Source organism: Manduca sexta, chromosome 24 (genome assembly GCF_014839805.1).
Source record: "Manduca sexta isolate Smith_Timp_Sample1 chromosome 24, JHU_Msex_v1.0, whole genome shotgun sequence".
NCBI classification, from domain to species: domain Eukaryota; kingdom Metazoa; phylum Arthropoda; class Insecta; order Lepidoptera; family Sphingidae; genus Manduca; species Manduca sexta.
Genome location: NC_051138.1, coordinates 4,312,291 through 4,327,222, shown reverse-complemented (window position 1 = coordinate 4,327,222; position 14,932 = coordinate 4,312,291). Strand labels below are relative to the sequence as shown.

The 14,932-nt window shown below is 34.9% G+C and overlaps 1 protein-coding gene across 1 annotated transcript in view; it reads left to right on the top strand.

Annotated features, from left to right (window-relative positions):
- Nucleotides 1–14,932, top strand: part of LOC115443901 (headcase protein) — a 75,996-nt gene that overhangs the window by 29,835 nt on the left and 31,229 nt on the right. The window contains exon 2 of the mRNA XM_030169494.2: nt 1,715–1,811. Within this exon, the coding sequence (XP_030025354.1) occupies nt 1,715–1,811 (97 nt within the window). The remainder of the gene's footprint in view (nt 1–1,714; nt 1,812–14,932) is intronic.

Below are 14,932 nucleotides of genomic sequence, written 5' to 3'. Positions count from 1 at the left end.
TCTTGTACTATTTGTATCCATGCACTTCAGTATAAGTATAGGTTTAAAAAGAAAAAAAATGACTAAAACTTACTATTTAAAGACGAACAGTCTCACGCACGTGCAAGTAACTTACTTACCGTAAATAGGGCAGTGTGTGTTGTAGATATTTTTTATGTTGATGAAATTAAAATAACCCATTGTGTGTCCAAGGTTACCCTTATTAAGTCGACCGTACTTCCGCTGACGCGGAGTCTCGCCGAATTTGAATATTAACGTTCTGATAAAGGAATACCTATAAGTTCGCTTTCAACTCACGCTTTACATATGAAATACGACGTAAAATACGCACTACTTGATCATGTAAATTTCCAAATAGGTAATCGATATTCGCATCGCAAAGTATCGAATTAAAAATACGTAATCTGTGGACCAGAACAAAATTTTAAAATTCTATATGCGTTCACGTTATCTATGGTTTTCGGTTTTAAATATCGAATACGTCGATACCATTTAAATAATGTTGATAACATGACAAAATATTCGCGGTGACAATATAATCGTTGGTTTTTTTATCTGCACGCGAATGTAAACAGAGCTGTGTTGACACGCCTGGACGAGATACGAAAGCCGGTATCTAATTCGACTGACCTTGACAATGAAAAAACAAGTTCTTTTTTTCGCTACCTTGAAATTCTGCATTGCTTTTTGCACGGCGCTTTAAGCGGTTAAAAAAACCTTTGCGTCGTATTGTTTTGTACCTACTGAGAAATAGATTATTTAAATAGAATTTTATTTATATTTTAAATCGTGGTTTATATGTGAATGTTGTTTATAGAATGCAAATCATACACAGAAGTGACATTTTTATGGATTCCACATATACGATGGCATATGATGTGATAGGAAATCAAATTTGGGTACTAAGTATGTCTAGACTAGTATAATAGAATGCGTCATATTATTATTAGTATCCTTTGCATCCTTTGAATAAGATTATTAATGTAAATGAGGTTCAGAATAGTGTAATCTTCCACGCTTTTTAGCTCAAAATAGCAATTGATTTATACGTGTTTATGAGCTGCGAACATTTATAATCTTTTTTGATCGTTCTTGAAGCTGCAATTAAGTATATAAATATGTATATTATCAGGATGAAATGATCGCGATATTTATAAAGAAATCAATCGAACGAGTTATGCTCATTTTGTGCTGCTATTGTAGCGGAGCAAAAAAGAAACTCGGGCGAAATGCCAGTTGATTAATAAAACTGTGTTGCGTTCGCATCCGCATAAAACCTGCGAGTCGGCGTGCTTGCTGCGAATCCACGTAATCCGATTAACAACAAAACCATTTTACTATAGAATAAAATAAACAGAAGGTATATCGACACGTTGAATAAAACTCAAAGGGTTTAATCCAAATCTTTGTTCAGCATGGTCCTTCGAGCCGGATAATACATTTTTGTCCATATTAGTCTTTAGTAATCCTTTCGTATTTTGTGCCTGCCACATAACTCGTTCAAGGCCAAATTGGATTTCGATTCATCAGTGCCACGCGGATTATAAGTTGAAAATTGTCTGAGAACGAGCCACGAACAGATGGGAATGAAATTAATCGTCTGTACCACGATGCCCGTATTTAGCCAGATGAAAAATGGATTTAAAATGGCTGCCGATTTTTCGTGCTCTGAATAAATGTAGTCTTGTAATGTGGATTTTTGTTTTTTTGACAGGGCTGGCGCAGGCGCCAACGGGATATTCTCCAGAAGACTGGACTTCTCAACTTTCAATCTCCTTCCGAAGCACAAAGTCAACTCATATCAGATCAAGGTAAGATTCCATGTTGTTTGTGAATGTTTTTCTTTATGTCATGTAACGACTCGTATGTTACGGATAAAGCAAAAAAAGTATTATGTAGTGCAAACAGGTACTATTTGCGCAAGCACTCATGCTAATTATTATGTGCATGTGACCATGTACTTTGAAGATAACACATTAAGATTCTTTAGTCGTGACACGGTCAAATTATTTGCATCATGATTTAAAAATTACTGAGAATCTTGTACACTATGTTGGGAAACAGGCGGATTTTCGTTGCTAAAATAATAGGTTTTTATTTAGTATTCGATACGAATGTATTACCCATTTGTTTAAATTATTTCTGTGAATGCATGTCATGTTTATCGAACGACTGATTTATGACGACTTTTTGATATTTATTGGCCTAACAAGATCTTAATTATAAAGTCTAATTCAGACGTGTTGCTGTAATAAAATGCTGTTATATTTTTGCACTTATGCAAACATGGCGAAAAACTCGACACGCTAAGAGCTAAGCTTTAGTTTCCCTACAGTATTTGCATAATTGCCTTATATTTTTGGCTGTGAATGTACGTGACGCGGTCTGCAGTTACATCGGGCGGAGCACACGCGGACTGTAAAATATTTTTATTTCTGAAAATGTCCTGGAGTGAAAGGTTGTTTTTGTTCCCGACGCCATAAAATACAAGGTGACAGTTTTAGAGATAACACCGCGTCCCGGCGCCGGCTAACGGGACATCGCCAACTATGCAACTGAAAGTAATTCCTCTGTAATTTAATCGCGTTTGGTTACAAGACATACCCTTTTATTCACATCCTGTACAGTCTACAAAGTACACTCGAATAACACGCTAAAATGCAGCTTTTGGTTTTAATAGTTACGCAGAAGTACGCGGTGTTCGGTGTCATTCTTTCGCTTTTAAAGATATAGTTGACGAGGCGATAAAAACGCAGTAAATATGTTTCAATTCTCACACATCGTCATAAGTGCGATATACACAACGTGTGTTCTCGGAATAAGGTTTACATTTCACGTGTGTTACTACATTTAAAAACTGGTCGCATGTATAAATATTTACACGTAATATTATACATACACTTTAAAATGTACATAAAAAAATGTTCACTAAAAACTCAGTTGGAGCTTGCCCGCTAATGTATTGCGCAAACCGATATCATACATCGCGTAATAACGTGAAAAACTGCCAACCGGTTGTTACAAAATTGTTCAAGAATGCACGGGAATCGTTTACGAACTCGCCGCTGCAGACATTTTTCGAAAACAGACCAATAATAAGAAATATACGAGCGAACCCTAGACGTGACCTCCATCAATACACATAAAAGTTGCACAAACTGCATTTTAGTTTATTGTTTACGTAAGTACAATTGCAACTGCTGACAGAGATGTAAAAGCTAACGTAGAAAATGAAATGAATCACGAGAATTCAATTATATAATGCTTTGAGAAAATAAAATTCAATCTTATGTTGATGCTAAATCGAATTATGAACCTGAATACATGAATATGTTTTCTTGTACAAAATTGTTAATGCACCTAACATTGTTATTTTCGTAAAAGTATAAAAATAACATGTTAAAACTCCTTTGAAGGGCTATTAGAATTACGACGGCTTGGGAGCTAGACTAATTTCAAAGCACTTTCAATTCCAGTTGGGACGCCATCAAAGCCATCAATCTAAGCGATGTATCACGCAAGCTTTCAGACTCGTTGATGGCCAATGCTCTCCTCTTGACATTTTTAATTCAGATACTCCAGATAAAAATACAGGCAACAGACCTCTTTAATTCGAACAAGTCTAAACGATTCTTTATTTCACAAACGATGCGCTATCAAATTTCATTCCATATAATACGACTTTGCAATCTTAGTACTCGAAGTACCTGATCGTAAACAGCAAACATTACTTTAACTACTCAATACGTAAGTCTGAATATGACATAGAGTATTTTTACGTCCATGTTTACGTCCCTAGCATATTCTGTGTTGGACGTGCGAGTGCATATTCTTTTTCCTGAATACCTAACAATGTATCGTTGCATTCTCCCCAGTGAATTGTTCTCTCCGCAGATTATTTTGCAATTGCTGTCTTTATGTATATTTGTTGTGCCGGTATCTAATCTCAGTCCTTGAGCCAGTTGTGTGTCAACCGTCGGTCATTACCCTGTTGCCGGCCGCTGCTATTTTTACTCGACGTTTGTTTGTTGTTTATTACTGCACATACGCCTATGCGGTACTTATTTTACTGATGTCGATTGAATAATTGTTTTCTGCTCACGCCTTATCATTAGTCGGTTGTTTTAATCGTGTTTATTTCGTGTTATGGTGATGAATTAAACATAAGTTTTTGTTTGATATACGTTCACTTGGAACGCAAGTTTGTAAGATTTATATTGTTGTTTTATGTTAACGTTGTTTCAAAACTTTACTTTCAACTCGGAGTTGGTCTTTAAGAATTTCGAATTATTTTAATGAAGGGTAATTGTTTTAAGTTTTAACATTTGGTCAAATATAAACGTAGTTACCGTTACAATACAATGAATATAATTGCATCGGTGGTGCACGCGGTTCATTAGCAAGCGCCTTTATCCTGTCACGCTATTTGTATTTATGAAGTTAATTCAATGTCTGAGCGCAATTTAATGACGTCTATTGTCATGCGGTTATTACTTTAAAGATGTTTAATTTAGAAGCTTGTTATTTCGCTCATCCGTGCCTGAGAGTTGTTGCGGTCGTTTATCGAATGAAACCATTTACGTCAGAAGCCCTATACTAAATTCCTTGAACTAATCGTTATTTTAGCTTACGGTATATTAAGTAAAAACGGTGAATCAATTACTTACTCGTGTAGTAACAAAAACTAATCAATACTGATAGTTCTTATGGATCCATAATTCCATATTTCAACTGAAACCCTCGAAATACACATCAACAATGCGAATATTTATTCCTTAGTAACATTCGTAGTGCCAGCTATCGCGGTGGATAATTTAAAACATTCACTTCACTTATCTTTCACGTAAATAACTCGGCCGGTATTGTCTTGTAGACCCGTTTCGCTCGGCGTCGCGTGACAGCACCCCGTTTCGAACGGGGGAAACTTCATAATTCCAAGCATTATTAACCCGATATATTCTTTACGTGAACTTTGTGTCTGTTATATTACTAAAAATATATATCGGCGGTTGAAAGGCTTCAGCTATACTTTTTCGAAAAATGTTAGGTTTAAAAAAACAGAAAAAGAGCTGATTTATATGTATGAAACAGTGTTGTAAAAATATGACGCTTGAGTCGCCTTGTCGATATTACAATAGAATTTAAATTGTTCTAAATATAGTTTGTCAAACTTTACAATTGAATTGATTTAATTTCCAATAAGAATTCCTATTGAACGTTAGTCCCAATTCACGACTTAAAGATCTTAGGTTGTTTCCATTCTGCGCACTAGAATACATTTCCATAATCTCGTTAATAGATTATTTGTTATTCATTTTATGAGAGCAAAACTTAATGCCAACAAGTACTTTTACTGAATTGGATATTGCAAATGAACTGAAATCGCATCCGAGACAGACCGGAGGTAAAATCCAGCAAATAAATTCTCATTGATTCTGAGTGAAACCGTACGATATACACAGCCGTAAAACATGATTGATAACAGTGACAAGCGAACCACGTTTTCCCTAAGATGGATCATTAAATATACAGGCTATTCTATTTATGGTGGCCTGCTGTCTAGCATATTGATTGGTCGGACCGGTCATGGCTCACGTGAAACGTTGGTCTTATGGATTTATCTTTGCAATCTTCTTATCCTCTATACCCCAGTTATATCTCTCAATCAACGAGCGTCAATGAACGTGTTCGTAAACGTTTGTGTGCCAACAAAATGCCCTTTGTGAAGAATGTTTTGAATTTCCTCCGGGATTTGTGTCGTCGGCTGAATAAATGTTTTACCGTTGCTTTATGCCTACAATTTTAGCTTTGAATAAAGCTGTGTCAATCACGGTCTTTAGAATTTTGAAGCGGAAAATCGGGAAAATAAAATGTGAACTGTTGGAACGTGAATAGGCTAGCTTGGCTAGGGTTACTCTCACAGGAAATTGACTCGTTGTAGCAGCTGGCACGAGATTCAGTCAGATGTCAAGTATTCCATTATTTGGGGCCATTTTTGACTACTCCACCAAATAATCAGATATCCTAATAGTCGACATAACAGACCGATAATGCTTTGTGAAGTTAATGCGAGAAGAGCGTCGGAAGATGTGGCCGGTCCGCGGTCGCCGGTAACCGAACACGGGGCCCGCTGGTAACACTACACCCCGCTCAAGGCTTCCCGCGCGGATTAGCGCCGCGTTTCTTTTAAATCGTCTTGCAACCTTTGCTTATTAAACTTTTTCGATGAGCATGACGCTGGCTGTCGTTCTATTTTTAAAGTTGTTTTATTTTTTTATTATTTTATAATCATTTTTTTCTATAATTGGCGTGCTTCCATAATGTTAGTTATTTTTTTAGTATATTGTAGGTTTTGTATTCCTAATAATACTTAGTGATATAGATTATAATCAAATAAAACATGTTTATGCGTTGGAATTATCAAGTACTTTTAAATACTCTTGATAATGTTTATGTTGCAATTTATTTCAGTCAGACGTTGATAACATAAATCAACAGTTTTATTACATCTCTTAATGGCGCATATGGCCGGCCACCGAGTTAAAACTACGCTTTCGAAGCACGTACATAATAAACGCATAAATATATGTCAAAGGCGTCAACTTATCCTATTAGAATGGTGTAGTTTTTTCAAACATGCGTCGTACATATTTTTTCACTCGCTGTCACACCATCCAATCGGCATCCGCTGATATATTGCAAAATGCATCTCGATTTTCTCAACGGACCATAAATGGCAAGAAATGAGAAAGTAGCCGGCTAATAGATACAATAGGGCTGGGGGATAGGTCTCGCTGCACAACTTTCCTTCTGCAATAAAAACTTGTAGAACGATAGCACGTTGCAATACATTCTTACTAGTGCAGATACCAGCATTTCGTAAGAACCGATCGCCATAATTACTCCATTAGATGGTCGATAACTAATTACCGATAAGTGCAACGAATCTCCTTAAATCACTTAGGTTAGGAACTCGCGATGCTGTGCTACTGACACTCGGCGTTGCGTAGTTTCTTCGCATTATAGACCGCTTTCGACACTACTTCGGTAGCCTAACAGAGCTTTATAAGGCGAACAGTCGTGCGAACTTTATTCAGTAACTTGCGAGATCGTTTCGTACACTTATGATCAAGTTTTTATGAACTTATCTCAAGTAATGCAGGACACTATTAACGCATAAGGCCCGCCCGTCAGACTGGTTCTTGTTCGCCGCTGAATTCAATCTTGATAAACGTCTCGTTTGCGTACATTTAGGAGTTCGATCGCAATTCTCTGCAACGTGAATGTTAACATTTTTACGGGTAGAAGTGTCATAAAACTTTCATCACCGTAACTGTAGTGATGAAATTTATTATTATTGTGGTGGATTAATTTTGAGTGAGATAGGAGTGGTAAACAGTCGGCTTTGGGTGCATAATGCGTGCCCACGCGGCGGTCGCGTTGCCACTTCTCAATCTCACCCACGCGGCGCCGCGCCACCGCCAATGCGCGGGCGCAGACTCAGTACAGCCGTGTCCTCACAGATAATGCTCAGGGTTGTCAGGGTCTTATTTTCTCAATATTTTTGCCCTAATTTATTATGTTTTTTGAAACGCGTTTCAATGAAAACCATACCTGTAAGTTTTATTGATATTTATGTATAATAAACAATTTATTTCCGCTTACATTTACAGATATTTGAGAATGCCGTAGTAGAAAAGTTACCTGTTTGAGCGATTATAGTCCTATCAAGAGACTTACGCCCAGCCCTATACATTATCATTAATAATTTAAATTTATGTACCAGTAATAAAATATAGATTTATTGTTACCTGGAAGTTAGAATAAATACATAAAATTAATTAAATCTTCCGGCCTCTCGCTGTTTTTGTTTAGAATCAAGCAACCCTGGATATGAGAGATGAACGAACTGCATAAACACGCTCCCATTTATCGCATACTTCCTTTCGTCTATTTCTATTTTGCTTACTAAATACTACAAAATTATAACGTACAAAGACATGATAATGAGACCAACGTTTTGCATAAATATTATTGAAGATCAATTATACAAAAACTAGTTTGTTTATTAAATAATATTATTATGCTACTTATATTCATCACTAACATCTACAGGGCGTAGTTTTAGGTACACAATAACAGATGGCGTTAAATTAAAAGAATCAAAGGTTGACATTCTCTTAAACACAACGATTACGCAAAGCGAGGCAATCACCGGTATTTATGAAATATTGATAGCAATTGATGATACGAAACGGATTAATTGGGAGCAATCACTAATCGTCATTGGGTACATATAAATCAACAGGGCAATAGAAACACAGTTATGTATGAAAGAAACAAAGTTGTAACACTAGTTAGATTAGAACTAGAGCGGTCATTGATCCCCGCTCGCTATTATTATTTCGATAACCACAGTAATGTTTGGAAAATCGAGTTGATTCAGAACTTTAGTTACTTGGATATTAATTTGTTTATTTATAATAGATGATTCAATGATTATAAGTATAAGAATGAGTGGTTCGTGTGAGCTCTCGACGGTGACAACTGAAGACTCGTCAGCTCGCTTCGTTACTACGTTGAGCATTTACATGGAAAAAAATAGGACAATTATTTTTTTATTACTTAGTATCTTTTACGATTGTGCGTGTTTGCTTTCAAAGTTTTAATTCTTAAATTTTTATGATTTCGTGGTAATACTCTGGTTTAATCAATAATTATGTATTGTTTATTGTTTAATCAATAAATCGTAAAATGTTAAGTCATGACCAACTTCAAGAAATTAATATTCATAGTTTTCGCAACATTTAAATTATTTTAAACGTGGTCATTAGCAATTATGAATAATGTGCATATTATATTTATTATGAAATAACAGAACTGTTATTTTCTCATTATCAAATAATTTTAAATGTCACACACTCTTTTAAAAAAATACTAAATCCGCCATTTTTTCCTTCCATCTTTATACTAGATTATTTTACCTTTTGATCTCTAACTTAAAATAAATAAAAGTTGTTGCCCTTCAATAATGAACCTAACAGTTTTAATTTAATTACACGCATATTAAAAATGTATAAGCCATATTTCATGGTTTTATGGCAGTCTCATTTCCCGTATAACATCTGGTGCTCACAATATGTAGAATATATGTAAAATGCGCTTACATACAAGTTAAAGCTAATCGTTTTGACTTTGGTATATTTTTTCTTGTTGCTTTGAATGACGAGACGAGCTTGCCGTTCGCCTGATGGCAAACGATACGCTCATAAACAGTAGAAATACCATCTAATTCCTTAAATTACAAAGTATTGTTTGGTATTTCACTGCGCTCGCTATCCTGTGATATGACATGTTAAGTCTTATTATGTCCAGTAGCTACACTGGCGACAGTGTAAACCAGTGTAATGATGAGATGAACAAGTGACATGGCTAATTGGTATAACATAAGGTGTTAAGTCTTATTATGTCCAGTAGTTATACTGGCTGCAATGTAAACCAGTATAATGATAAGATGAATAAGTGACATGGCTAATTATTAATTTACACCTACACAGAAAAATTAAGATTATTCCGTACTTTACAGCTCTTTAAATAATATGCTGCCTAAGGCCTAGTACATAGGTTTCACTACCCTTGATCGGAATACATAAATGCGTGTATAGTGTTTGACGGAAATTTATAAATCAATAAAATAAATGTTTTTAATGCTAATAAATTTTGATGACCTTATGTCTTTGTGATTGGAATTTTCGTTACGTAACTAAAAATTGACGTTGGGAATAGCACAAACAAGGTAATAAAAATATCTTCAATTCTGTCAATGCTGTCAAATTTGAATAATTTAGCAGTGAACATCTAAAATTAGCACACATTAACACGTTCTCAAATCTTCATTATCGAAAAATAAATGCGTTTAGTAACCCACAGTTAGCATATTTTCATCCAGTGGTACTCCAGTGAATGGTCTTCTTGTCATATTACGGAAATCCCTTTCCTTTTTAGTAGAGGAATCCAAGGAAAAACCATAATGTTGATTGCTAGTTACGTACTATCGAATTATAATTACAATGTCAGGTTTTGATATTAGAAACTCACCGACTTTACAAAAATATACTAGCATTTTTACTATCTACATAAAATTACCTCATGCAATTCAAGACAAAGAATATTATTCTCAGATCAGCGATGTGTATTTCTTGTGCTTTCAGTCTGCTAGATGCCGTTTTTATAGTATTCGAAATTTGAAAGTAAATCATAACTTTTTGAACAGAGAAATAATAAACAGTTTAATAATAAAAATCATTAATCGTTGTTCACTTATACCATGATGTCATGGTAATAAGTATCCTGATGAAGTCCCCAGATAACAGTGGAAAACATGCTCAACCTATTGTCGAGCACTTGGCGTTAACCCTGAAGTCGGCCGCGGGGTCGACGCACGCTCGCGACCTACTTACAGTGCACGTCGCAGGCGCAACGCTTGCAAATCTAGCATAGAATCGCAACTAGTGCCGCCATATTGTGCGATTTGATTTGTTAAATTAAACACTTTTTTATCGCGCGTGTATTTAAATATTCTTTATTCAATTTTATTCTTCATTCGACCGATTCGATATTTAAAAAATATTGTAGAATTTGAATGAATAATCGTTTATTGTAACGATTAAACTGTTTTTCTCGTTTGTAATACGTACCAGTCAGACTAATTGAGTACAGCAATTAAAAATGTACTAACAGGTAAGAAAATTGATTCAAGTATAAATAGCTGTGACACAGTCTGAATAGTTATTGCGTTGTAACAGAAAATAACAACGTGAATGATAATTTATTGTAAATTTAGTATCGATTTAAAGCGATTATTCTGAGCTTATTAAAGGCAGGTTTATAACAAGCAAATTCTGGAATGCGCAGATTACAATTGCCACATGCACGTTAACGCAATAATATTACAAATAGGTACAACAAACCCGTTGTGATATTGACATTTATTTGACAAATTATGATTTACTATTATTGCATCCGTATAATATAAAAAAATGTATTCATACATTAATTTTATTAATGTATCTGTTCTGTTTCATACATAATAAAATTCAAGGTTTTTAAATATTTCATACAATTAAAAATAATATTTTAAAACCACACACAATTTTCATTCCTTTTTTATTTTTTAAAGCGACAATGAGTATTACAATTGTCGGACTAAATTAAGCAAGGTCAACATGAAGGGTCAATTTTAAAGATCTCAAAAGTCAACATCGGATGGTTGACTATTAAAGCTTACATCGCGGGTTGATTGCGGCCGCGCATCACTTGATTGCGGTTGACCAAGGTCTTGCATGGCTCGGGTAAACGACCTGGCATAGAATAATAGTGAGACCTTCCCTGTAAATAGTAATCATTAGAAGTTCATTTGATACGATTAAATGTTTAGAAACAAAGGTTAGACGTTAGTTAAGGGAATGTGCAGCCAAACTAAAGCAATACGTCTATGCTTGAAATGGGTGGCGTCAGTCCCGCAATATATAGAATTAATGTGGGTAGAAGATTTTTTTCATAGAACGATGCAGACATTTTTTGGGTGGATGAAAATTTGAGATACGTCTACTTAGTACAGTGTTCGCTTCTGAGGTCGAAGATGTTTCCACCGAGACTTAGCATTTATTAAACCTATAGCACCAAAGTAGGGAGTAGAGAAGCCCACATTGTAAATAGTAAGTATATTATGTCCTATGCACTGGTGTGAAATAACATAACTTTTCGTATGGAGTAACATTTTCGGACAGGCATAACTCCTCCTTCTTTTCCTTTATAAAATTGGCAGTCGAGATTACATAACATCAGGAGCCCACTTACTCGTTTACCCGCATATACTATAAAAAATAAAATACAATCGTTTAAATCGACACAAACTAAACGATAATGCAAGTTAAAGTAAGATTATCCAGCTTATTTATAACTTATCATTGAACCAGTGTTGAACAGTATGTGACTAACAAGGCTCAATGCCAGAAGGCCTTTGCCCCGCGCCGTGCTACCAAGATGAGCTCGTTTTTATTCAAACACCGAGTTCGAACTTAGAACGTTTAGTAAATATCACCACTGCTATCGTATAAATTATACTTAAATAACTAATTAACATTCAAGAAATGTAAAGGCTCGTATGCGTTTATCCGCCACATTTCCTTGTACGGGTTATGATGTTCTATAATAACTTTGTTATTTATATAATCAACACGTAATTGCGTGGTGGAGTCATTATTGGTTTATAAATTGTTATTTTTATACAGCAGATAAGTGTTATGATAGATCATCTTTTGTCCTTATTCGTCCACGGTTAAATAAAACATTGTCGTTAATCATTACATTAGATACGGCATTAATCGTCGGCACATTTGCATTTCGCGTCTGATAGGAAACTCATTAGCGTATTTAACATGCAAATAGATGTAGTGTTTACTTTGTTGCTTTTATTATTTTTTATTATAAATCACAAAAATACATATATTTAGTGCTGCATATATTTCGCTGGGTTACTATTACAAGGTTCTGTAGTATATTTTTTGCACAAACCTATCATATATCATGATACCTAGCTCCGTTTTACTAAACAAATTAATAATCCCGAAAAATAAAGAAATGAATTATTGTCTTTTGTAATTTTTACCAACATGAAAATTTTATATCTCATTTTTTCATCATAAAAAAATTACATAGAATCTCGTATTCTTGCTTATTATACACATATAAACATCAGATAGATGATAGGGTAAAATGCCACGAATTTAGACAGCAAACGAAGACAGTAGATGCTTAAAATAGCTATTCATTTTCTTGCCGTACAGGGGCTGAAAACTTGGTGCTTGATTTAATATCCAGATCCAGCACCGCTTTGTTTAACTTGATTCACTTGGAGGAGTTGACGTCAGAGAGGCGGGTTTAAAAACTTATTCAAATTATGTAAAACATCCTTGAAAAAGCACCTATCCCACATTGGATAGGATTGAACCTACACTGGCTCAATAAATAAATCACCCTAGCAACATCACGTAATGTTTTTACATAATATAATTACAGTTTACACTCGAAGATGACTCTAGAAACATTTAATTTTATCGCGCCAACGCTTGAGGCAATAGCTAATGGTCAAATTTTAAAAGACCTCTACGTAATATGCAACAGCATAGAGTTTAAGGGTCTTTTCTAACTGGTTTCTTACCTTAACCATAATAGCAAATACTTACGAACTTAATGCAATATGCAACGGTATAATATTAGATATAAAATATATTAAAATTTCTTATTCGAAAGCATTTTTTATATTATAAACTCACACCTGGAGACGATATGATGAACAAGTTAGTAACGCATCGTAAAACTGATCCTGTATGGTATTTCTCTAGTGAATCAAAGTTCATGAGATACTTCTGTTTAGTTGTATTTTAAAGTTACAGTACATTTACGACAGAAACTATTATCTATATACTGACGATAACTCTACGTAAAACCTTTTGGACTTATCTTAATCAGGACGGGTGTTCTATCATTCATAAATCCAAACCAAATGTATAATATGCGACCTCGTCTCCTAATTGATTGCAAAAAACCATTCCAGTACATTTGTTAAGATGTTTACTATCTAAGTTGTATGTGTTTTGTATTTTCAATGCCATGATGTGGGCGTATGAGTTATTCCATTAGATAAGGCACGCTTGTCTCAACGATTTCCGAATCATTTTTCTTATTGCACTTCAAATGTTGAGGCCACGTTATGGTTAATATCTAATGCTAATAGAATTTAATGAAGCGTATTTTTATACGTGCACTGCATTAGGATTCCATTGCATCTGACATTAAGAAGTGGTGTCCAATAGAATGTCGACTGACGACAGATGATTATCCCTCAACAGTCGACACAATTATGCCGGCCTGTTGAGAATAGATATACACAGGTTGATCCCGGATCGCGACACACTTACGTGAGCCACTATGGCGGGTTTTAACACCTTGTGTACAGTGATCGCTATCCTGGCGGATATAAAATATATCCTACCACCAGCTAATACTGCGATACCATTACATCGTAGGCATTTATTTGGGAACCGTCTCCTTCTTTAAATCGTTGACAATCGTATTGCAAATGAACGCCACCTAAATTGAAGCTTCTCAATTAGTGCAATAATGCTTTAGACGTGAGTGTAGTCACAGCATTAGACGATGAACGATACATTGTGTATTGACCTAGAAACTTCATTATCTGCTGAAACAATGTTGAATGAAATATAAAAATACATTGCCTACGTGACCTATCCACGCACCAACACATTGAGATATCCATTGGTTAGGTCACGACTTCAACGAGTCATAGATAAAGGCGTTATATAACTTGTTTACTATATGTATGCAGGTAATAAATTTACGTACATGCACTTAACCGATTTTATTGCAGTGCACAATATTGCGACGAAGAATCTAGAAGCTAGATTGTAGTTGATTGACTAGGTATACTAGTATTACTGACGTGAATGATGGTAGTGAAGGTATTCTAATTCTGGCAATAAGTCGGGATAATATGACAGAAAGGAAATAGGAACTTTATGTTTAAAAAGCTGATTTTAAAACAAAATTGCCAACAAATAATCAGAACTAAAAGATCTTTATATATTATATCAAACACATCTTTAAAACATGATAAAATCTAAATATATATTAATTAACCGTTTATATCCTTCCAAATTAAAAAACAGCCCTTCTAAAAGTATCGAACGGGCAATCCCGATAAATATGTCATTTTAAATGACAGCCACTATCTATAGTATAAACCAAGACCGGAGTATCTGTCACGTATCAGAATTAAGTTACAATCCAGCTAGTAGCCACACATTTCCAAGACAGAGAGAAAAGACATTCCCCTCTGCTCTCTATCCCC